Source organism: Equus przewalskii, chromosome 3, assembly GCF_037783145.1.
Source record: "Equus przewalskii isolate Varuska chromosome 3, EquPr2, whole genome shotgun sequence".
NCBI classification, from domain to species: Eukaryota; Metazoa; Chordata; class Mammalia; order Perissodactyla; family Equidae; genus Equus; species Equus przewalskii.
The window spans coordinates 59334287-59357956 of NC_091833.1; the positions used below are offsets into that span (position 1 = coordinate 59334287).

The 23670-nt window shown below is 45.0% G+C and overlaps 1 protein-coding gene and 1 long non-coding RNA gene across 8 annotated transcripts in view; one reads left to right on the forward strand and one right to left on the reverse strand.

The window, feature by feature from the left end:
• Positions 1 to 10796, forward strand: part of LOC139082551 (uncharacterized) — a 66677-nt gene extending 55881 nt beyond the window's left edge. Inside the window, exon 4 of the long non-coding RNA XR_011538651.1 lies at positions 8981 to 10796. This is a non-coding gene — a long non-coding RNA (uncharacterized lncRNA). The remainder of the gene's footprint in view (positions 1 to 8980) is intronic.
• Positions 1 to 23670, reverse strand: part of SHROOM3 (shroom family member 3) — a 249737-nt gene that overhangs the window by 29658 nt on the left and 196409 nt on the right. For all 7 annotated transcript variants that reach the window (XM_070614572.1, XM_070614570.1, XM_070614571.1 and 4 more), the window contains 2 exons: positions 11571 to 11702; positions 1872 to 5076 (listed from right to left, as the gene is read on the reverse strand). In XM_070614572.1, coding sequence (XP_070470673.1) covers positions 1872 to 5076; positions 11571 to 11702 — 3337 coding nt within the window. The remainder of the gene's footprint in view (positions 1 to 1871; positions 5077 to 11570; positions 11703 to 23670) is intronic.

Below are 23670 nucleotides of genomic sequence, written 5' to 3' on the forward strand. Positions count from 1 at the left end.
AATAATATAAAGTATTTGACTGGGATTTGGAGGAATTTCATCATTTTCTTATACAAGCTGTGTTTTAGCTCTATTTTCCAGTTTACCAGGCTTTAGAAAATAGCAGGGGGCGGTGGGGGGTGCAGATAACATTCACAGCCATCCAACCAATTCCCCAGGAGAGAATAATGACATCTAGCCAGGAATAAACAACAGAAGATGACTTGGTTTTCACCTAAACATTTCTATTCTCTTCTGGAGACGGGGAGAGAAATGAAGAAAATGTTTTGCTATGCAGGAAGTTAACGAAGCCCAGCAAACTAGCTGACATCTCATGTTCAATACATGGGTTTTAAAAGTGTTTTAGTGGTAAGATAAGGACTGGAAATTAGTTCTGTTCTTCATCCTGATGGGAGAAAAATGGCTATTAAAGGCTTACAGAGGATTGCCTTTATAGATTTTTTTGTGGGTTTATACTGGGGAGAAAATATCTCTGAAGAGAAAATCTCTGGGAGGGCGCAGTATTCTCTCTCAGAAGGCGTGTGTATGTGTGTTTCAGAAACAGTGCTGCAAACACATTTCTCAGGCAGAAACCGCTGAATCCTTCTTTGTCTGAAGCTGCTTCCTCCAAGTAATGCCTCCCACACACCACCCCAATCCTTTGTCAACATCCTGCCCATCCTTTATAGCCTGGTTCAAACCCCACCTCCTTCAAGAGAAGCTTTCTCAGATCCCCTCAGTTAGAATTAACCACTTTCCCTCCCAAAGCATATTATATATCAGTGCCCCCAAATCATTCACCAATTGTTAGCTATTTATCTGTAATTCAGATTCTTGCTCAACTGTGAACCTCAGAAAGGCACGAGGCTTATTTTCCTTTGAGTTTCCTCCAGTCCTAACATACAGTCCTTTTTATGCAACATACACTCTACAAATGCTTGCTGAACGATTAACTTCTCTGCGGGGGAAAAACAGAATTTGAGAAGGGGCAACGGAGGGCTATTCTCCCCTGTGCCAACATGTGTGTGAATTCCCACTGTCTTTAGGTGGGAAGGGCACCGCGAGGCAGGCCATGGATCTGAAGTGCAAGTGGAGCTTGAGGATGGGCTAAGAATTAGTTTGGGAGATTAACAGACTCCTGGGAGCCAGAGTGCTCAGGTTCTCCTCCTGGTTCTCCCTGATATTTCTAGTGGAAAGCACTTCATAACCTCTGCATGGTTTGGAGCCTTTATTAGAAAATCCTTTGATGTGAGAATTTGAAAGTCTGTGATTCTCCTCTCTCACCGGGAGAGTGCACAGAAAGAACTCGGGCGGGAGTCAGACAGACATAGGTTTGATACGGATAATATACTCTACTGCACAGGATTACTGTGAGGATTAACGAGATAATAAGCATACTTAGCTGAGGACCTGGTACATACTTAGAGAGGGCCAGGAACTCAATAACTATCAAAGTCAGTCATTGTGCCTATTTTGTAAATGCAAAAGTCCAATTCAAACACAGAGAATGCAAAGCTAAAATCGTTAAAATACTGAGCCAAAGCCTCTATTCCATGACTTAAAAAAAAGCAGAAAACAAATTACTCCTAACTTTTCTTAACCATGCATCCTTGCACTGAGAGGTGGGTGACTTCCTAAAATGAAGTTATTATATATCTCCACGTATACAGATATAGATATCTATGTGTCTATATGTAAGATAGACATATCTATAGAAAATACTATACAACTATATAGATCTCTCTCTGTAAGGATATCAGGGCACTGAGAAAGAAATCACCCCATGAAAACAAATGCTTCTCCTTTCCGAAGGGGAGGGAGGGCTGGGAGGGCGGCAGGCGCCAAAGCTCCCGGGGCCTAAGGGGCGGTCCCAGGACCCCTGCTGCACGTACCTGGAGCTTCTTGTCCGCGGTGGGAGATGACCGCGACCTCACGTGGACCGGGACGGCCAGGACATCGGAGCGCTCTAGCAGGTCCTCGGCCGACATGGACTTCCCGGCCCTCCTGGCCGCGGCCCCCCACAAGGAGGGCTCCCCCGGGCTCCTGTCCATCCTCTGGGTGCCCTTAGGTCCGCCGTTAGCTCCCCCGGGCAGCTCCCTCGGGGCTTGGTCGCCGCGTCGCCAGTCCCCGGGGCGACGGCTGACGGCGAAGGAGCTACTGCGATCTCGGGGGGCGCGCGAGGGCTCCCCGGGTGCCGGCAGGAGGGCGCCGCCGTCCCTGCGGCGCTGCAGGCCCGGCTCCCGCAGCGAGCTGAGGCTGGAGGCCGAGGCGAGCCCGGGGCCCTGGGGCGCCGCGGGGCCGGCCTGCAGGTAGGCGCTCTGCGCGCGCTCCCGCAGCGGCCCGGGCTCCGGGGGGCCGCCGGCCGAGGGCCGCTTGCCGGTCTTGCGCTGGATGTAGTCGGCCAGCGCGCTCTGCTGGAACTGCTTCAGCTCGGGCCCCGACAGGCTGAGCGTGGAGCAGGCCTTGCCGTCGCGCTCGAAGAGGCGGCGCCGCTCGGCCACCGTGCTCTCGGGGAAGGGCAGTGCCTGCCTCTGCGCGCCCAGGGCCGCCGGCTCGGCCTCCTCCGAGACCCCTACCTCGTTCATCTTCTCGGGCTCCGAGTACGAGCGCTTCTTCTGCTCGGGGGTCAGGCGCCGGCGCGGACCCCTCCGGGCGCCGAGGGCCGCGGGCCGGGCCGGCTCGCCCTCGGCCGGGGTCACGCTGTGCCGCTCGCGCGGGGTGTGCGGGGACGAGCAAGCGGGTGCCTCCGGGCTGCGCAGCCCCAGATGGGCGGAGGCGGGCCGCGGCCGCCAGGGCTTCGAGGCCGCGGGGGCCCCCAGCTCGAGGTCCCGGCGGCGGAAGGAGGTGGCCCCCAGGACGCGGGACTGCGCGTCCTTGATGCTGTTCCGGTAGGCGCGACTGAAGGGGGCGTCCAGCACCGGTGACTCGGGCGAACCGGGCCTGCTGTCCCGCCACATGGCCTCCTTGTCGGCCTCGCTGAAGAGCTGGAAGGTGCTCTGGCTGCGGGGCAGGCGCGCGTCCCGCCTCGGGGGCTCACCGGCCAGGGCCGGGGGGCCGCGGCCGCCCTCGGCGCCCCTCCTCAGCTGCGGACCGCACGGCTGTCGGGACGCGTCCTCTGGCTTCGCCTCCCCGTTTTTGAGGTGCTGCTCCCCATGGCCTAGGGGTTCAGTGGAGTCGGAAAAGCGGACATTGGCTTTTGTCTCCTCGAGGTCACTGCCAGAAACAGTGGAAGCTGGGAGCGTCCTGTTGGGCCTGTAGTGATAGCCATAACCGGAGCTGCCCGCAGCCGGGGGTCTCTGGCTGCCTTGCTCGCGCTGCTCAATCCTGGAAACCTTCTCCAGCACCGAGCAGTGCGGCTTCCCGTACTGCAAGGCCTGCAGGGCCGAGGCGCTGCCCGAGCTCAGCCTCCTCCGGCCCAGACTGGATGTCTGCTGGTGGGGTGGGGAGGGTGGCTCTTCATAGCCGGGGTCTGGACTGTGGAAAGAGGCCAAGGCACTGGTTCTCCCCTCGGGCCTCGGATAAGAAACCGGCCTGTCCAGATGGCTCCTGTGATCAGGAATAGCTTTCCTTCCAGAGTCCGCCTTGGTGTTGACTGCACAGGTGGGCCGGCCATCCAGGTAGCCCTCCTGGGCTCCCCCTTCTAGCTCCAGGCTACTTTGCCGCCTTAGACTCTCAGGAATGTTCTGGAGAGAGGAGAAGGCTGCCTTGGTCTTGCCGAAGTTGCTTGACGGGCTCTGGCTTAGGCCTTCTCTCTCCAGCCTCTGCCGGAGGTTGGCATTGTGGTCTTCACGGAAGTCACCCTCCCAAGGCGCTGAGGGCCTGGAAGATCTCTTGTCTTCCGCCGCTTGCCAGGCCTGAGCCTGAGGGGATTTGAGGCTGTGGTAATTAGAATATGGTTTGTCGCTGTGGGTGCTCTTTTTCTCACTGGGATACGGGCTGTTGCCTTGGAGAGGTGTGAGATGTCTCTTCAGGGAGGCATCCTCCTCGTTTTCAGGCACTGAAGGGAAATGGACTTTGAAGGGGACACATTTGGCTGCAGTTTCAAGTCTCCTCTCTACTGAGGGCAGTGGGTCATGTTCTGGGGGCTGGTAGAAGGCAAACCCAGGCCTGCTAGATCCATTTTGGTTCCCATTCTCATCAAGGGTAGCCATCTTGTCGCAGGCCCCCTGAGGAGCCGTATACCCACTCTCTTTGGCCAGCGCAGGGTAGAGAGTGCCATTACTACTCACGGAAGGCTGGGGCACCTGGGCAAAGTGTGGCTCCAGGGAAGGTACTGGGTAGATGCCAGTCGGCAGCAGAGGTTGGCCAGGTTGGGCCTTCTGGGTGTAATTATGCTTGGGCTTCACAGGGGGGCTGTTTTCTGGACTCTTCTCTAGCACAGTGTGCAGCTGCTCCTCTATGAAGGGAGATTTCAGGGGGCCTGCAGAGTTTGTCTGAGGCCGGCAGAACCGTTTCTGATCAAGGCTAGACAGAGAGCTGGGCCGCTCTCGGTGCCGAAAGGCTGCATAACTGTCACTCCGAGCTGGGGGCAGGGGCGCACCCACTTTAGGAGGCAAGTTGTCCGTGGCAGTCTCCAAGGAACTGGGGCACTGCTGGCTCCAGGATGGGGGTGGCGCTCCCTTGCCCCGAGGAACGTTATGCCATTTATCATAGCCCTGCCCATCTGCTGATGCTCGGGCTTCCCGACCTTGGAGAAGCAGGGCTGAAGAGTTCACCTCATATTCTGCTGAGACTCCCCTCCGGGGATCATAGACTGTCTTGACATAGCGAATGTCTGCCTGCCTCATCCCTTCTAGGAGGCCACCTCGAGCAGAAGTGGTGTCCATGGAGCCTGAACGCTCTCGGCCCGAGATGCCAGGGGGTGGGTACTCTAGGATGCTAGAACTGGTGGAGAAGGAGCTGTAAGCCGAGTCTCTCTTGTTATGGAGGTGGCTGAGCTGGTCAATGCTGCTGGTGGACTTGGCAGGGGAAAGAAGATGGCAGGATGGGTATCCCCCACTGGGCTCCAGGCTCTCCATGCTCCCCTGGGAGCTGCACTGGTCAGGGCTCCGTCTCAGATAAGCATGGTCATAGTTGGAGAGGTCACTTGTCGAGGAGCTGCAAGAACAGGAGACAAAGCAGTCAGCATCACTGAGCTGTTATCATTTAGCAGGCTTAGGCACAGGACCCAGCTTATAAATGTAATCTTGTGCAAGATGTTTGGTTTTTGGAAGGATGGGTGAAAAGGGCCATATTTGGGCCTTGCTCGGCCTCCCTATGTGTTGTGACTAGGAGTAATTGCCCAACACTGTAACCTATGTGCCTCTAATTAATCACCCAGGCTTGCGAGGGGAGGAACAGAGGAAGGCATGTGGCCTTTGGGCACAGGCAGCACATTGATGTCATTTGCTAAGTGCTGGAAATGACATTCTGCATGTGCCAAGAAACGAGAGGTGGGGGAGGAAAGAAGAGAGGAAGAGGAGGAAGAGTGATCGAGACTGAAATATTGTGTCTCTTGGGGCTGTTTGTGGGAAGAAGGGAAAAAGCTTAGTAAGAGACTAGGCACGTGTGGGAGACTTTGAGTGCATATGTATATGTTTTTAGTTAATATCTTTCCTTTTTATGGAATTGAAGGGCTACCCTGGCAAACTTCCTGGAATCTCAACCATACTAGAGACAGTTTGTTTGTGGTGAGAAAGCCAAACATGAAGCTGAATGAGAGAAATACAGAGAGAAATCAGAGTCAGAAAAAGCTGATGAGAGAGGGAAGCTTCGTAAGAAGCCCTAATCACAGGAGTCCGTCCCCTTCCCAAGTCTGAACAAAGGCTCATACATTTGGGAGGGTAAGACCTTCTCATTCACAAGCTCCTCCAGGTGTTTTCAGAGCTGGCCTCGGGGAGGGGGAATGACTCTCAATCCAGGCATGGCACACCCCAGAAAGCTGCCTCAAAATAAAATTACGTACAATTAGCTTTAATTATAAATTCAAAATAGACTTCACCTAGCATGCCGGCGGGGCTTGGCGGGGAGGAATATATAGGAAGGAATAAGTGGTTCAAAAATCAAACAGCAGGGCCGGCCCTGTGGCCAAGTTTGCTCACTCTGCTTTGGCAGCCCAGGGTTTCGCCAGTTCGGATCCTGGGTGTATACATGGCACCACTCATCAGGCCATGCTGAGGCAGCATCCCACGTGCCACAACTAGAAGGACCCACAACTATGTATCAGGTGGCTTTGGGGAGAAAAGGAAAAATAAAATCTTAAAAAAAAAAAATCAAACAGTAGTCGCCATGGGTCAAACATTTGTGACTCAATGCTCTTTAAAGAAGGGTACATCACTCACTATGAGTTCTTGCCTAAGAGTTTCCATTTTTAAATGAATAGGCATTTAAGCACTATTAAAATTCATGGAGCTATTATTATGTTTCTGGACCTCATGTAAGTAAATATGGCACCTTAATGGCTGAGTATGTGATAATGCTTTCAGCTGCACTAAATCCAGAGTATATGGCAAGAGACTAGAAGGACCATATTCTTTTTTTTTTTTCTTTGAGGAAGATTAGCCCTGAGCTAACATCTGCTGCCAATCCTCCTCTTTTTGGGGAGGAAGACTGGCCCTGAGCTAACATCTGTGCCCATCTTCCTCTACTTTATATGTGGGACGCCTACCACAGCATGGCTTTTGCCAAGCGGTGCCATGTCCGCACCCGGGATCTGAACCGGCAAACCCCGGGCCGCCAAGAAGTGGAACGTGCGAACTTAACCGCTGCACCACCAGGCCGGCCCCAGGACCATATTCTGAATCAAAACTGGTGCTAGAATTTAATAGAGACTACATTTTCAGCAACTCACCTCAGGAATGTAATTTTTCTCTGTCAGAGAAAGTCAACTTCCTGAAAGGAGCATCCTACTTTGGGAAGGACAGGTTTAAATTCAAGGGAGAAAGGAAGAGAACAGCTCCTAAGCCAGCCAGACCAGGGAAATGAGACCTGGCACTCAATGGCATGGCAGGTGTCATTGCCAGATTTTAACCTGACCCCCATTCCCCTCTAAATAAAGAGGTTGTGTTAGAAATGCACATGACATAGCTCAGTTGAGGATAATCCCATATGACCCACTTATACTTCCCTTTATCTCCCCCAACAGAAGATTCAGAGCTAATTCTTCAAGGGGAAATGGAAACAGTAGATCCCATAAGGGCTGTTTCACTCCCCAGTTCTATGCAGGTGGCAGACACTACTTCACCCTCCTCCCAACTGCTGAGAATTTTAACAGTCTTTCACTGAAAGGATAATTCAAATCTAACTAAGGAACACACACCAAAAAATCAAAGTAAATAAATGGATGGGTTAACTGAAACACTCACTATTGAGTGGGAGGAAATATCATCACTAACATATTTCAAAATATAGAGATGGTGTCTCGAAACACAAAATCTCTGGTATACATCTCTCTAGCCCGGCAGAGCAAGGGCAGAGTGGGTTCCTTCCTGGAGCTATAGGAATCTCAGGTGGAATGCATCACATGAGGACTTTGTGACATGCTCTTCCCTCCTACTTGGGGAAGGCTCCAGCCCCTCGAAATTCCCTTTCCCACACTGACTGGGGAATACAACCAAGCGACATATGCTATGCCATGCCATGCCATGGAGTGGCCTGACCTTGCCCTCTAGGAATAAGTTCTTCCCCCACTTTCTGGAAGTAGTCATTTTGATTATCTTTGCCATTTCTGCTTCCAAGCTGGCACTTTTAATGGTGGGTAAGCACTTGAAGGTCTTCAACCCCTGCAATAGTTCCAGCCCGCACAGAGACAGCCTTACTGTCAAGATGAGTGTGGCATGTGTCAAAGTTCTTACTGTGGTCTGGCTCTTTCTCCAGCCTCATTTTCTATTGTTCTCTTTCTTGCTCACAGTACCCTGGCCTATCGGCCTCCTTACTGTAACTCAAACCCATGAACTATATTCCCATGGCAGGGTCTCAGGGCCTTTGTACCCACTGTCCCCACCACGTGGAATGCTCTTCACCTGCCTCACTCTCTTCCTTTATTCAAGTCTCTGCATCAGAGAAGACTTCTAGAATTCACTATCTAAAGAGCACCTCTTCTCTCCTTACTCCCTGTTACTCTGCTTTATTGTCTTCATAACACTTACTGCTACCTGACATTACATCATACCCAACTGGTTATATGAAAGAGATTTCAGTTCTATCTATGATGTTTAAAATCTGAAGCAAATATGACAAGATGTTTGTTAATTCTGTGGTGGATACATGCATTCTTATAATGTTACACTCTATTTTGTGTACTTACAAGCATTTTCGAACTACTTAAAACATAGCAAAGAGCACAAGACAAGTGTATGAAAACGTTTCCTGAAGTGTACTCACAGAACATTAATTCCTTAGATGATCAAATATTTTTGGAAAATACTGGACTAATAAGTTAAACAATTTTATTTACTGCAAGACTTCTGAGTCTTTAACAAACTATTGTTCATGTGATGTTCTAAAAGGAAAATATACTAAGCAGTGTTTTCTAAACTTATTTGACCCTAGAAACTTTTTGCCTAGGAGCAACTAATGGATTATTAATCTGTGGAACACAGTGGGAAACAAATAAATATTTTAGGGTGGGGGCTTTTTATGTCTTGTTAGCCCTGTACCCTCAATAACAAAATCATCTGAGACATAGTGGGTACTGAGTCCATATTTGTTGAATGGAGGAATCTGTGAACACGTACTTGTACTTTAGTATTTTGATACTGTTATTTCATCCTCGTATGAGGAGGCTGGACTACATGACTTTTCCAGATCTCTCCTAAAGTACTAGGATACTTTAGGACCATTGTGTGAGATTTCTGTAGCACAGCAAAAAGACAGTGACAAGGGTCTGACAGCAAGCAGCTGAAATAGAATTTCAGTCCAATTCCAGATCCAAGCCAGCTTGCAGACAGTTAAAATTACGTCTTCCGTGTCTTTATATTTCTTTCTCCCTCTCTCCTTACTGCTGCCCCTCCCCTCCCTCCAGCTCCCTCATGCTCCAGCTTCTTCATGAGAAACAGATCCATGAATCTGGGACTGAGATGGGTTTCTGGAACTAAATGATGGCTGTCAGAGGAATGCCCACTGATTGATTCGGCACTAGACCACTAGATGCCACTGTGTCCCTCAGAAACGCGCCCGGAGAAGCCTCCATCTACAGCTGCCAGTGTCAGGCCCTGTGAGCAGAACAAGCCCGCCGCCAGAGCTGCAAGCCGAGGCAAGGAATGAGCACACCACAGGCTGATTTGTGCTGGGGCAGAAGAGAATCCACACGTCTGTGGCATTCTAGGTAATCTGAGCTTCCCTTTCCTGCTTCGTCCCCCACACAGTGCTTTTGTGCTGACAGTATTGTATCGGGGAGCTGTTCTGAAGCTTGACTGAGAGGGGCAGAGTGGGAGATACAGTACAAGGGCAGCTCCACCTGCCTAAACCCCGCTGGAGGTTGGGATGGGGAGGACGACATGGGGTGGAGAAGCACAGCCTTCAGAATATTGCCCTTCCGATGCCAGCTCCGCCATTCTCTCGAGGCCTCTTGGAGCTGACCATAGTTCCTGTAAGCAGTTATTCTAAGCACTGACTGCAGTGGTCTTATTTCTGCCCTGGAGCCAGCATGCTTTTTAGGTCACAGTATGACTTCAGATTTAGGGCCTCAAAAGAAGGTTAGGGGTCAGGAAGGCTCCAAAGGACCCCACTGTTCAGGGGCCCTCTGTTAATACACACGTGCATTTTGTAAATGTGTTGGTTTCTGCCATTAACCTTGAAGTTCATTACCAGTTTTCACTGTGCCTCTGATAAGTCTTCAGCCTAATTATTATAATTAGTTATCATAATTATTGAGTGCTTACTTTGTTCCAGGAACTGCACTAAATGTTTTACATGTTATTTTGTTTAATCCTTGCTATGATCCAATGAGACAGATATTAATTTCATTTTAAAAATGAGGAAACCAAGATCAAAGAGGTTAAATGATTTGCTCAAGCTCATGCCGTAGGTGGTGAAGTTGAGATTTAAACCTAGGTCTGACTTAAAAGCCCAAGTACTTGCCATAATACTGTCCTCCCTTCACACTGTTAGACACCCCCACACCTAATCTTCCAAAGGCCTCTACACCTCCAAGCCCACAAAGCAAGGGCACTGTGCCTGCGTGGGGGTGGGCCCTTCTAGGGGACCTGTTCTCTGAGCACAGATGCCTCAGAGGGTGACAGTAAATCCTTTCAGGGTTATTGGGAAGGACATGAGCAAGGGAGAGGAGTGTCTGTAACAAGGAGGGTAATCAGGAAATGATCTCTTCCTGTAGCCTGCAGCCTACCCTAATACGCTGGGAGCCATGTCCACCATGAGAGGTCTAGGATTTGGCCCTTGATTTGACCGGACATGAGTGTTAATGGCCCTGAGTCCTGGCCTTGCCAAATGCATAGCCATCATGTTAGTTGAGTAATCCTTCCAGAAGCCAAGCCCCCCTCCCTGACACACGCAAGCATCAGCACTTGCATCTCATTGGTATCTAGGACCTTTGTTCTCTTGAACCTCCCACCTCCCTACCATTACCCTTATCCAAGCACTTCCCCAAAGTGATAATCAATAGAGTCCGACTGGTTGGATTCCAATTTGCATGGATTCCAATTCCATGGATTGCAGAAGATGGATTCCAATTTGCATGGGTTCCAAGTCAGTAGTAAGTGTAGGGGAGTCCTGGCTAAGTTCTTTAATGTGCCTGGGTGGTCAGGGTTGGCTCCCTTCTCCCCAATCCCTCTCGACTGTGTAAGGTCTGATTACTATAATAAAGCTCTTCTCCCATAACACTCACAGTCGCTCTGCTTTCTTATGACTGAACCTTGACTGAGACAGTGACTAGAAAGGCAGAGGAAATATAAATAGTGGTTACATGCAATGGCTTGGATTTGAGTCTTGACTCAGGTACTGATCATTTGTTTGACCTTGGACAAATTAGTCTCTCCAGGTTTCAATTTCCTGTTCTGTAAAATGGGGTTAAGAATACTATATCTGTTTTAAAGGCATATAAAGGATCACATGAGATAATGTATACACTGGGCAGTCCTCAGTGTTAGTTTTTTCATTTGGAGCTAAGTTGGATAAAAACAGTGTTAACAGAGGGAGAAAAACCAAGTGGGGAGTTTAAGACATGAATAAAATCATTCAGATAAAAAACAGATACGTATTTGACTAAAGAAGAAAGGACAATAAGCATTGAGAGAAGAAGTTTGTCAATTTTTCTAGTATAGCGTTATAATGTGGAATTGACAAATTTCTAGTATAGTGTTCTAATGTGGAATTGAGAAATGTCTGACTGAGAATAAAGAGACCCCATAAATATCTCAAATGGCCAGCCAGTGCTCAAAATAATTCTGGCCTCCCTTCCCACCAATCCAGCCCAGGATATGAAAAAGACTTGTACACATGTTAGGAGTTTTAGGAGGATGAGGAAGGTAGTAGGTAGAGAGATTGACTACTAGAGGTGAGTGTAAGAAAATATTCTCAAAACAGAAGAAAATGTTCTTTTTTGGGAAAAATCATTTGAAAGAAAGAACCCCTGGGTCTCAGCTGTGGCCACTTACCTGGAATGGTAGCTCTGGGCCCAAGGAGTGCCAATCATGCCCTGAGATATTTGCATCATGCTGGCATCCGGTTGGTTCTCCCCAAATTTGGTTGAATGCCAAGAGTGAGGTCGGCCGGCAAGTTCACTGCGCCTGGAGAGACACAGGGAGGGACGCCCAAAGTTAGGCACATTGGCGGCTGAGTGTCTTCACTGATAGCATTTATGGATTTGGAAGCAGTATCCTCAGATACTGTATCCTCAGAAATCGAAAACAACCAAGGAAATACTAGAAAGTAGATCTTACTGCTTGTTTCTCTTACTTACCGTAGCTATTGCCTGCTTTATTAATATTTTAATTTTCTTTTTCATTTTGACATAATTTCAGCCTTAAAATAAAAATAATGTAAACTTAGTATAAAGAGTTCCCCCATAAACTCTAGTGTACTGTCAGTGAGAATACAAATTGGTACAGCCACTATGGAAAACAGTACGGAAGTTCCTAAAAAAAAAATTAAAAATAGAACTACTGTATGATCCAGCAGTCCCACTTCTGGGTATATATCTAAAGGAACTGAAATTAGGATCTTACAGAGATATCTGCACTCCATGTTTACTTCACTGCAGCATTGCTCACAGTAGCCAAGATATGGAAACAACCTACATGTCTGTCAAGAGATGAATGGATAAAGATGTGGTGTATATATAATGGCATATTATTCAGACATGAGAAAGAAGGAAATTCTGCCATTTGCAACAACTTAGACGGACCTGGGGCATTATGCTAAGTGAAATAAGCCAGACAAAGAAAGTCAAATACTGTATGATATCACTTAAATATGGAATCTAAAAGAGACAAACTCAAAAAAAGAGCAGAGTGGTGGTTACCAGGGGGCAGGGGGTGAAAGAAAAGGGGAGATTTTGGTCAAAGGGTAGAAACTTCAAATTATAAGATTAACAAGTTTGGGATGTAATGTACAGCATGGTGATTATAGCTAATAATACTGTGTGACATACGTGAATGTAGCTAAGAGCAGATCTTAAATGTTCTCACCACAAAAAAGCAATGGTAACTATATGACGGGATGGAGGTGGTGGCTAATGCCATGGTGGTAATTGTTTTGCAATTTATAAATATATTAAATCAATACCTTATACACCTTCAACTTACACATTACTATATATCAATTCTATCTCAGTAAAGCTGGAAAAAAAAGAATTCCCACATAACCTTCGCCTAGATTTTCTACATGTTAACATTTATTAATTTAAAAGCACATGTAGTCACCTTGGTCTTTCTCAGCCTCTGCTTTTCCATATATAAAAATGGGAGCAATAAATTCCTTCCCACTTCCCAAGGGACTTTGTGTGGATATATGATAAAAGCTTTATGGGGATTCTGAAGTCCTCTGTCATATCCTGATGCTGGATAAATGCTATTAATTTTTTCTAAGAAATATATAAAAATTTGCAGCTACCTTGATGTTAACACTGGTCTAAGCTACACAGTATAAACAACAAGATGTTCTCCAAAATAGTTTCTCATTTTGCAAGTCAATGACTTCAACTTTTAAATATCCTGCCCTTATAACACAAAGAAATGACAAAGCCAAAGGGAAAAAGTGCGTGTCTTTCACACAGCGATGCTGAAGAATGAATCTGGTAAAGAGGATTACGCTACTATAGAAGGTCAGAGACAGGAGAGAGTGGCTGTGCTTTATTTTTGGCAAAGAAGTGAGGCGAGCTATCAGGCATTTCATGCTGAAAACTTTTGAACTTTAAGACTATAGGGGATTTTTTTGCAGTTTAGAAACACTTTTATGGGATCCAGGAATCCACTTTGATATGTTGAAGATAAAGCTGTAAGTACACTCACCTATTCATTTTCTGTGAAAAAATAAATTCGCTTTTGTAATATAAATGAAAAATCATTCCCCTGAGGCCAATAAAATTTCAAGAGTGTCAAGTATATCAGAATAGTATTAGCCCCAGTGTCCGGAGACTTGGGTTCTTTCCCTGGCTTTGTTATTAACTTGCTGTATGACCCTGTGTAAGTCACTTTGCCTCCCTAAGCCTTTGTTCATCTAAAAAATGAAGACATTAATCAAAGAGGCTGGATTAGCCTCATTTTAATCTGAAATAACTTTTAAAATGTATGAGAGAAATGGAAGGACTTGCCAAGAGAGAGAACGGTGATAGGAAAATGGTGTTGTGTGAAGCAAGAGCTATAGGCACATGAGACTTGCAGCAGTCGGTCAATAAACATTTACTGAACTGAAGGAGCCTTTAGTCAAGTGGACTGATGTCTGCATTGCTAGATAGGCCAGGGGAAGTGAGAAAAACTGAAATCTCTCTCGATATATTTCTGGGGAAGAAAGAGGCTGGAATGTGGCTGAAGATGTCAGCTCTGAAGTCAGACAAACCTGAGTTCTAATCCTGATACCATCAGTTTCTAGGTTTTAGATTTTAGGTAAATTTCTTAACCATTCTGAGTTTGCTCATCTGTGAAAGGCAGATTATAACAGAACCTATTCAGAAGGTTTTATGTGAGATTAAGAATGAGATAATGTACCCCCCATACATGGTAAGAGCTCAATAAATGTTAAGTATCATTATCATCAATTACTCATTATTAATGAATTGACAAACAGTAGAGAGGCCAGGGAGACAAGCCCATCAGAGATATCCACAAGGAAGGACAGGAAAGGGGCCAAAGAAACCGAGTCAATGGAGAAGGAGAGGGGAATGGGCAGGAACTATTGGTGGCAATGGCTGGCCCAGCTCTGAGCTCCCCAGTAAGGTACTGAGAGTCAATAATTATGGCAGAGGCTGGTCTGAGACTTACTGTGATCACAGCCTGGAGGCCCCTGGCCACACTGGTGAGGGAGGGAGGCTACCAGGGCAGCAGCTGTGAGCCCTGGTCAAGGAGGAAACACAGGCCAAGAAGGAACAGACCTTGCCCACCTGGAAATTAGGAAAGAACTAAAGGAAATAGTAGCACAGCCTTGGGCTGAAGAGATGAAGCAGGATGCAAGATGAGGAGACCAACAACAGAAGCCAGTACACCACAACTTGTCTAGTTCCTTGCCCCCATACCTCTCCAATCCTCCTAACAGGTCTCAGGTAACCCATACCTTTGGGTTCAGCATGGTCTCAAAGTCAAATCAACCCTTTTCTCACAGGGAGAAATCAGGGAGCCCTAGGCTCATGACTCAGTATCTTGGCAGTTTGGTATTCCTGCTGCTGGTGCCACTCTGACTGTGGACACCCAGCTCCCTAGAAACTAGGCTGATGCCTCTTCAACCAGTTCATCGAAACCAGGCTGCCTCCCTTGAACCCAAGTTCCTCGTTGACTTAGATTCCTGCTTTATCACTCAGTTCCAGTGACTAGAAATCCTTCCTGGTACCCCAAGCCCCTCACGGGCTGGCCCAAACCACACAGCCTCTAAGTCCCAGAGTCAGGGTCCAACCCAGTTACATATGACTTTAGGTACTCAATAAATGTTATCAGTTAATCATACAGCAAAAGCCCAGAACTTAATGAAAAAATATAAAGTCTTTTTGGCAAGATGCACCTGCAGACATTTCATATATGTATCATTCTGGACAAAAACGGATCCAAAATACATAAGAAGAAACAACAAACTGTCCTCTTCTTGCCCCATGTTCTGGCTACCTAGTGAGAGGAGTTGCCAGGACCCCTCTCAGTGGTAGGGTGCTAGCCCTGGAAGTAGGTACCAGTCTTGAGAGGCTGATGGATGTAGGTGAAGAGTGAAGTCAGCCCAGCACCTGAGGATGGTAACACTGAGGATGACTCCTCAGCAGCCTCATCTCCCAATGGTATCTACCCATGCCTGGCTAAAAACACTGGTGCTGAGCAGCTTTTCCCACCCAAGGGAAATGGACAGGCCCTGAAAAATTCTATAGGGCTCCACAGAAAGAAGATCCCTTTTCCAGGCAAGGAGACGTAGCGTGAGATAATGTTTACCAATAGCTTCAGGGGTTCCAGCGAAGCCCTCTAGTCTGAAATCTCAAAGGAGAGAAGAGAGGAGGTGCCCTGAAGTACAACATAGCTACCCAGGCTTAACATCAGTTGGTACACCTCCTTCATGAAGGATCAGACACCTTGCTCAAAGTTCTGAATCAGACTTTGAAGTATAAAGGGAGGCTGTGCATAGAACAATGAAGATAAATGGAGCTGTTTCACCTAGGTTAAGTGAAGAAAATTGCTCTTTGTGCTTTGAAGACAATAGCAAGGCTTTCTTTTAAATGTAAGCTATCCAGACTTTTCCTCCATTTCCTTCCCATTCATTCATAGGACATCCGTAGAGACTTTCTACATGCCAGCGACTATGCTGGCACTGGGGATACAAAGAATAAAGTATCATTAGACCCAAATAATTCACAGTACAGAAGAGGCAGCCAAGTAAACGGCTATAATACAATGTGAGGGGTTCCATAAGAGAGATTTGTACAAGATGCTCGGTCAACTCAGAGGAAAGAGAGTCACTAACACTGTGGGCTTAGGTCAAGAAGACTTCACTTTTAACTAAATCATGAAAGATTTCTCCAGATGGAAGGGGAAAAGGAAGGGAAGGAAATCTACATAGAAGAAATAGCATGGGGGCCAGCCTGGTGGCACAGCGGTTAAGTGTGCATGTTCCGCTTCAGTGGCCCAGGGTTTGCCAGTTCGGATCCCGGATGCAGACATGGCACCGCTTGGCAAGCCATGCTGTGGTAGGCATCCCACATATAAAGTAGAGGAAGATGGGCACAGATCTTAGCTCAGGGCCAGTCTTCTTCAGCAAAAAGTGGAGGATTGGCAGCAGTGAGCTCAGAGCTAATCTTCCTCAAAAAAAAAAAAAGAAAGAAAAGAAAAAGAAATAGCATGATAAATACATGGAAATGTGCAAGAACATGGTATAAGCAACAAATTTGAGTTTCAGGAAGATATTGCCAATAACAAGGAGAACAAATTTGAGAAAGATGAAATTGGAGGCTGTTGTATTAACCAGGGTAAGAGATAATGAAGGCCCAGCACTGAGACAGTGGCAGTGAACTTGAAGAGATAACAGAACTTAGAGCCACTGAGGAGGCAAATGTCCAGCCGAGTGACCACTTGGACGTAGGTGGTGTAGACGAGAGTATAGGCAGGGGGAAGGATGGCCTTTGTATTTCTGGCTTGAACTAGAATGATAGTATTATTAACCGATATAAAGAACTATTAGACAGGGGGTGGAGTGGAGAGAAAAAGAAAGAAATAGAGTGGGGAAGCTGATGGCTCACTCTGAGATATGCAAATGTGAGGTGTACAGTAGGCAGGAGGGCCTAGAGGACTGAAGTCTGGATTGTATGTAGAAATTTCGGAGTCACAACACATGGCCTTTGAGAATAGGTAAGTTGCTAGGGGAGAATGCATAGGGAGAGAAAGAAAGTAGTTTAAGGATGGGTCTTTGAGAACTATCACAATTTAGGGGAGGGGACAAGGGGAAAAGCTGAAGAAGGAGCTTCGAAGAAGCTTCAAAGAAGCAGGAAGAAAACTAGGAGAATACGAGAGTTTCACAGAATCCTAGGAAGGAGAACAAGGAGGAGGAACTGTCAACGATCTCAACTGCTACAGAGAGGTTAGTCTGATGAGGGTGGATGCATGTCCACTGGATGTGACAACTAGTTAAGTCCCTGCAATGGGATGACAGGGGCAGAAGCCAGATGATGGTGGGATAAGAAGTGAATTAAAGATAAAATGGAGACAGCTAGGGCAGATCATTCTTTCAAAAACTTGGCTCTAAAGGAGAAAGAGGGTGGTAGCTAGAAGACTTGAGGGGGCCAGAGGGTGAAAAGATTTTGTTCTTGCTGTGTTATTTTAAACAATGAGAAGTTTGAGCACATTTATATGAGACAGTGCAAGCATGCGCAGCTGAAGATACGGAATGAAGAGAATACAGCATTCCTTAAGACTCACGAGGAAGTAGGAAGAGAGGGCATTCCAGAGCACACATGGAGGGTATAACCTTATGTACGAGTAAAGTCAGTTCCACTGAAATGAAGAGGAGGAGGTAAAGATGTTGATGCTTTTAAGTATGTAAGGGAGCTGGTGCGAGGAAAATTGAAAGGACTTCACACCCAATGTCTTCTGTTTTCATTATGAAGCCTAAAAGAGGGAAAACTAAGGTTGATGTGGTGGGTTGGGGCTCGAGAAGCATGGTAAATGAAGACTATAAGAGTTGAAACTGATCAGAGATATTTAAAAGATTTAATGACTAAGATATGGTCTCTGCCCTTAAGGAGCTTACATTCTGGTGGGAAGACCAAATGAAGTAATCCTATAGTAAATAATAAATCATAAATAATTCCTATAGTAAAAATAAAGTAAGTGCCCCAGGCTTGTAATGCCAAGGCAGGAAACCCAACTTGAGGAGCTTGTTCTCTGGAGCAGACTGGAGAAGTTATTTGCCCTGAGGCAGGGGTGGGAGTGGGGTCAGATTTTATCACCAGTCCAAGACAGGAAGAACAGAGTGACTTTGAAACAAATCAAAAGGTCCTAAAAAAAAATACTCCTTTTGGACTCAGAACATAGGTTGGGAGAAGGCTTCAGAGATTAATCTTTGTTTTCTAAGATTCTTGTAATACGCACAGCTAAGCGAGGAAATGAGGAAAAAAAACAATGAAAAAGATGACACAAATATAGCCCACCAACTCTCTTACCTTGCTGGCAGGAGTGTAAATCAGTACAACCTGAATAAAGAGGAGTTTGGCAACATCTAGCAAAATAACTTTTTAAATAACATATCTATCAAAAGATTGAAAAAACACCTAAATGCCCATCAGTAGCAGACTAGTTAAGTCCGTGTGGCACATCCATATTATAGAATACTTATTTATGAGGCCACTAAAAGAATGGAGTAGCTCTATACATATTGACATGGAAAGATCTCCAAAATATATGGTTAAATGACAATGGTAAGATGCAGATCTGTATGTACAATATGCTCCAGTATGTGGGGGAAAACATACATAAGCACTTATATGTTTATGAAAAAAATATTTCTGGAAGGATACTTGAGAAACTAGAAACGATGGAAATTTATTTTTCACTGTATTTCCTTTTGTAACCTTTGAATTGTGTATCATGTACATGTACTGCCTACTAAAAAGCAAAGTATTGGGGCCTGCCCCGTGGCCGAGTTGTTAAGTTCGCACCCTCTGCTTCAGCAGCCCAGGGTTTCGCTGGTTTGGATCCTGGGCGTGGACATGGCACCACTCATCAGGCCATGCTGAGGCGGCGTCCCACATGCCACAGCTAGAAGGACCTACAGCTAAAACATACAACTATGTACTGGAGGGATTTGGGAAGAAAAAGCAGGAAGAAAAAAAAAGAAGATTCGCAACAGTTGTTAGCTCAGGTGCCAATCTTTAAAAAAAAAAAATGCAAAGTATTTTAAAAATAGCCTCTCATTTTAAAAATATAATTCATTGTATCTTGAGATAACCAAAAAAGTTGAACAGCTGCTTATTGACTTTTTCAATGATGCAAATAATTTAATAAGCATTCCTAAAGAGCACAGCATGCTTTTTACATTTTGGGATCACTTTGATCTTTAAGATGATAAAGAAATGTTTTCCTGAAGTACATTACGTCATGAGCATATCAATAAGAGTCAGAAGACAATTTAAGTTTAAAATCGAGCGAACCAAGTTTTGTGTGTGGGTGTAATTCAAACAAAGCCCTTTTGTTGCATTCCTAACCACAAACAAGGAAGCTTAACTGCGTGGGATGAGTAGGCTGATGAAACTGGAACTAGCAAGTGACACGATGTCCTTCTTAGATGATTTTGCTCTAACACAGAGAGACTCAGGAATGCAAAGTATATTTCTGAGTAAGCTACAATAAAGCAGTTCAGGTGTTTCAAGAAGTATTCCTTGATTACCTACTCTGTGCCTTCCACTTTGCTGAGTTACAGCTGGAGTTCTGGGAGGTCACAGATGGCCTCAAAGAACTTATAATCTTGTTAGGGAGTCTTAGATGCAAGAAAAAGTATTAAACAGATTCAGAGTATCCATTCACTCAAAAAATATTTGAGTGCCCACTGAGTACCAAACACCATTCGTGGCACTTAATGCATATTTTCTCACTTAACCTTTACATTATCTTTATGAGATAGGACTATTAATGAGAAAAGAAAGACTAAGCAACTTGCCTACAGTCACAAGGGTAGTGAGCAGCAGAGTTGATATTTAAACTCGGGCATCTGTCACGAGAACCTGTGCTTTTAACTTCTAAGCAATGAGCAGTATAAATGAGTAGGGTGGGTAGAGTAGGGAGCCAGACAAAAAGCAAATAAAAAGATATTTTCATATAGTTATAAGGACTCTGAAGGAAATAAAACCGGGTAACATGAGAGCATTGGGTCAGGGACAGCCTCTCTGAAAGAGTGCCATTTGAACTGAGATCTAAATGATGAGAAAGAGTCAACCATCCAAAGAGCTGGGGGCAGAGTGTTTAGCACAGAAGGAACAATGAAATGCAAAGGCCTTGAGGCAGGAATAAATTTGGGGTTTTCAAGAAGCAGAACAGAGTGTGGCAGAAGCCTTACGAGTGAAGAACAGATGGTAGGAGAAGTCAACAGATCACATCGGGCCGTGTGGGCTCTGGAGGCATTTTGTACATAAGCACCAAAAAGCTCACGTGCTGCCAGTGATCAAGAATGGGGTCTGAGGTTGGCCAAACAGCCTGGCAGTAGAGAGGGACTTTAGATGACCTTGAAGGATTATGCTTTGGATAGATGGAGAAGGTGACAACCACAACTTGGAAAATAAAACATTCTAGGAGCTAGAGTTAATTTTTTTGTTGACGTTGTTCTTTGATGAGCTCTAAATGCTGAGACTTTGTGTGGGCTTTTCTGGGTGCACTGACATTATAAAACCATGCCAGCTATCAACTGAGCATAAGTTCAATGTATAAAAATACAAAATATACTCAGACTACCAGCACTACCAAATAAAGCATCATATTTCTTAATCCACTTACTCACCCACCCACCTGCCATCATTTGTATAGTGCATAATGCTATTATAGATGACAAAGTCCACTACACCAAGCCTCTAGTCTTAATCCACAACCAAAAAAGGGAAAGAAAAAACAATACATCAAAATATCCTGTAAACCAGGTCTACCTAAATGAAGATGTCATGGATTTAGGTTGAGGGTCTTCATGACACACTTACTGAACACCACACGCTTAACTGGGGATAAGGCATGTTTCTCAAGCTCCTCTTTGTGTGTCGCTGTTATTTTTTTCCCCTATTTTTCCTCATCTATTTTTCAAATTATGAAATACTTCAAACATGCACAAAGGTATTCAAATTAAGATAAAGAACACCCACGTACTCATCACCAAAATTTATCAAATCTTAATATTTTCCCCATACTTCAGGTATTATTTTGAACAGGTAATTAATTCATATAGTTCCCCCAAAAAAGAAAATATCAAAGCCATTGAGAAGTCTTACTCTCCATGTTTCCCAGCCCCATTTCTCTTCCCCCGACAGCTAACTACTGTGGTTAATTTCTTATGTATCTTTCCAGTGTTTTGTTAGGCAAATACAAGCAAATATGAATATATAGTTTCACTTTGCCCCTTTCACGAAAGCAACCATATGTACTGTTCTACTCCTTGTTTTTTCCTAGTATCAATAGATACTAGAGATCACTCTATATCAGTACTTAGAGCTCACTCCTACTTTGTGTTCCTTTTAGCTGCCTGGTATTCCATTGTGCGCATATATTATATTTATTTAACCAGACCCTTTTGGTAGATATTTTTTTATTTCCATTACAAATAATGCTTCAATGAATAACCATGTCCATACACTGCTTTCTCCCTATGCCAACATATCTGCAGAAATTCCTAGAAGTGAAATTGCTGGCTCAAAGTAAAATGCGCTTGCAATTTTGATAATTATTGCTAAATTGCCCCTTTCCTACTTTAAAAAGGAAACAAACGCAACATGAACAATTAAATGTCACTGTACCAGCAATTTTGGTGGGGGAGATTGTAATTATATCTTCTTTGGTTTAGAAGAATAGATGATTTGTAATTGAACAACAATGCCTTTTTAGACATTTCCTGTTTACAGGAAAATGATAGGCCCCAAATACTGATGATGCAAATATACAGCAATTGAAAACCATGACCGAAGTCAAGCTACACTGAGCTGCACTCAGAGAACACTGATTCACAGATCCAGACAGAACTCTCTGTAAAAATCACTGTATGTTGAGAAATGTTTTTCACATGTTCACAGGAAACAGGAAAGCTCTCAAGAATTCTTATAAAAGCTGAAAAACCTCATCACCTTCCAAAATATAAAAGAAGGTGGTAACTCTCCCTTAACACACCACTGGCAAAGACCCGGTTTTTGAGAAATCCTTTAGCCCTTCACAGCATCCCTAACCTCTAGTTTCTGACTAGTTTCATCACCCATTGGTGACTAAGTGAAAGACAGCCATCCCATTGCTAGTCCCTCTCTTTTATGGTGATAGTTTTGTGTGGTCATCAGTAAAATTTAATTTAAAAAAAGGTTTCCAAAAGGAGACTAGTGAGGAGATAAATTAGTAGTGAAGGGATAAGTGTGGAGGAATGGAGTAATGTATCTTAACAGAAAAGGTTTTTTTAATCTTTCCTGCAAATTTTAGGTATTAGAGTCTTATGTCTGTCTGTACAATGTTCTTTTTCCCCAATATTCCCCTCTTTTTTACCCTTCTCCCCTCAACTCTGACACATACAGAGGAATCAGAACAGTCAGAACTCTCCTTCACACACTTTTGCAAATAAGACATGGCAGAAGTTGCCGCAAACCCTACAACATCTTTGATCTGTAATAGCATTCATCTTTGTCTTTCAGTGACTTTCAAACTCAATAATAACAGAACAGCATAGCAGAAGCTCTACCAATAAATCATTTCTTCTTCTCAACTCTCAGTTTGGAACTAGACACTTTATTTGTTGAGGAAGGAAGGAGGGACTGGCCTTTAACAATTTCTTCAGTTATCAGATATGATTTTAGAATTTTCTTTAGCACTTCTCTGTGCCATAGAATCTGTTGCTAGAGCGCAGGTAGGAGAAATCACTCCATGCTGGTTTGTTGGCATCTTCCACACACAGACACATGCAGACACCCACAAACACGTTCTCATGGGTCTCAGAGAGTGTCAGATAGTTGCAGAGAACTAGAAATATTGTATGTGCTCCTGAATTACTGCTGATTTTTGGGGGGAGAAGTTGCCTGGGGACTCCTCCAGAGGACTCCTCTTGGGTAACTTAGAAGGAGCTCAGCAAAGCACAGGAAAAGGTGTGTATGGTTCTTCTCCTCCACCCAGCAGGCTGCAGGGCTGAGGGGTGGGAGAAGGTTAGCCCCGCTGGCACTGGAAATACTCCTCCTTAATGTGTAAACCACAGAAGACGGCCTTCTGAGGGTTTAAAGGAGTCCAAATACCAACCAAGATATTTCAAAGTCAAGCTAATCAATTTTTATATGATGCCAAAGTATAAATTAAATTTCATTTGCCAAAACAAGTGAAGAAAGGGTTTTTTGTGAGGCAGAAACTGCATGTTTTGTTAGTGATTTTTTTCTAAACACCACTCCATGAAACAGAGACAAACAAATGCCCCCCAAACCTCCAACATTACAGAGACTGAATTCTCTTTTGGAGTAAATTGGATGCATTGTATTGGTTTTTTCTTCTCTATTTCACTTTCTCCTCATCTAGAGGAAGAGGCCACAGATAAGAAATTAAAGGTAATGAGAAAACAAAGGAAAGGACGCATTTATTTTAGACAAAACCTCAAATGATGGTCAAAAGATCAGTTTTTTAAAATGATACTGGAAAAAACTTGCTCATTAAAATAAAATTTTCAAATATTATTGAAACCTGAATGAAAAGAACAGTGAAGGTTTTAAGGCAGAGAAGTTGAAAAGTTTAAGAAGGCTTGCTCCAGTGCCTCAGTTCCCACCTGCCAAGACTTCCACGGCAAATCTTACAAGGAGGAGTTCAACCACCACCACCGCTCACACAGAACCTGACACTGCTGGGCAGAAAATAATAAAACTCAGAAGAATGC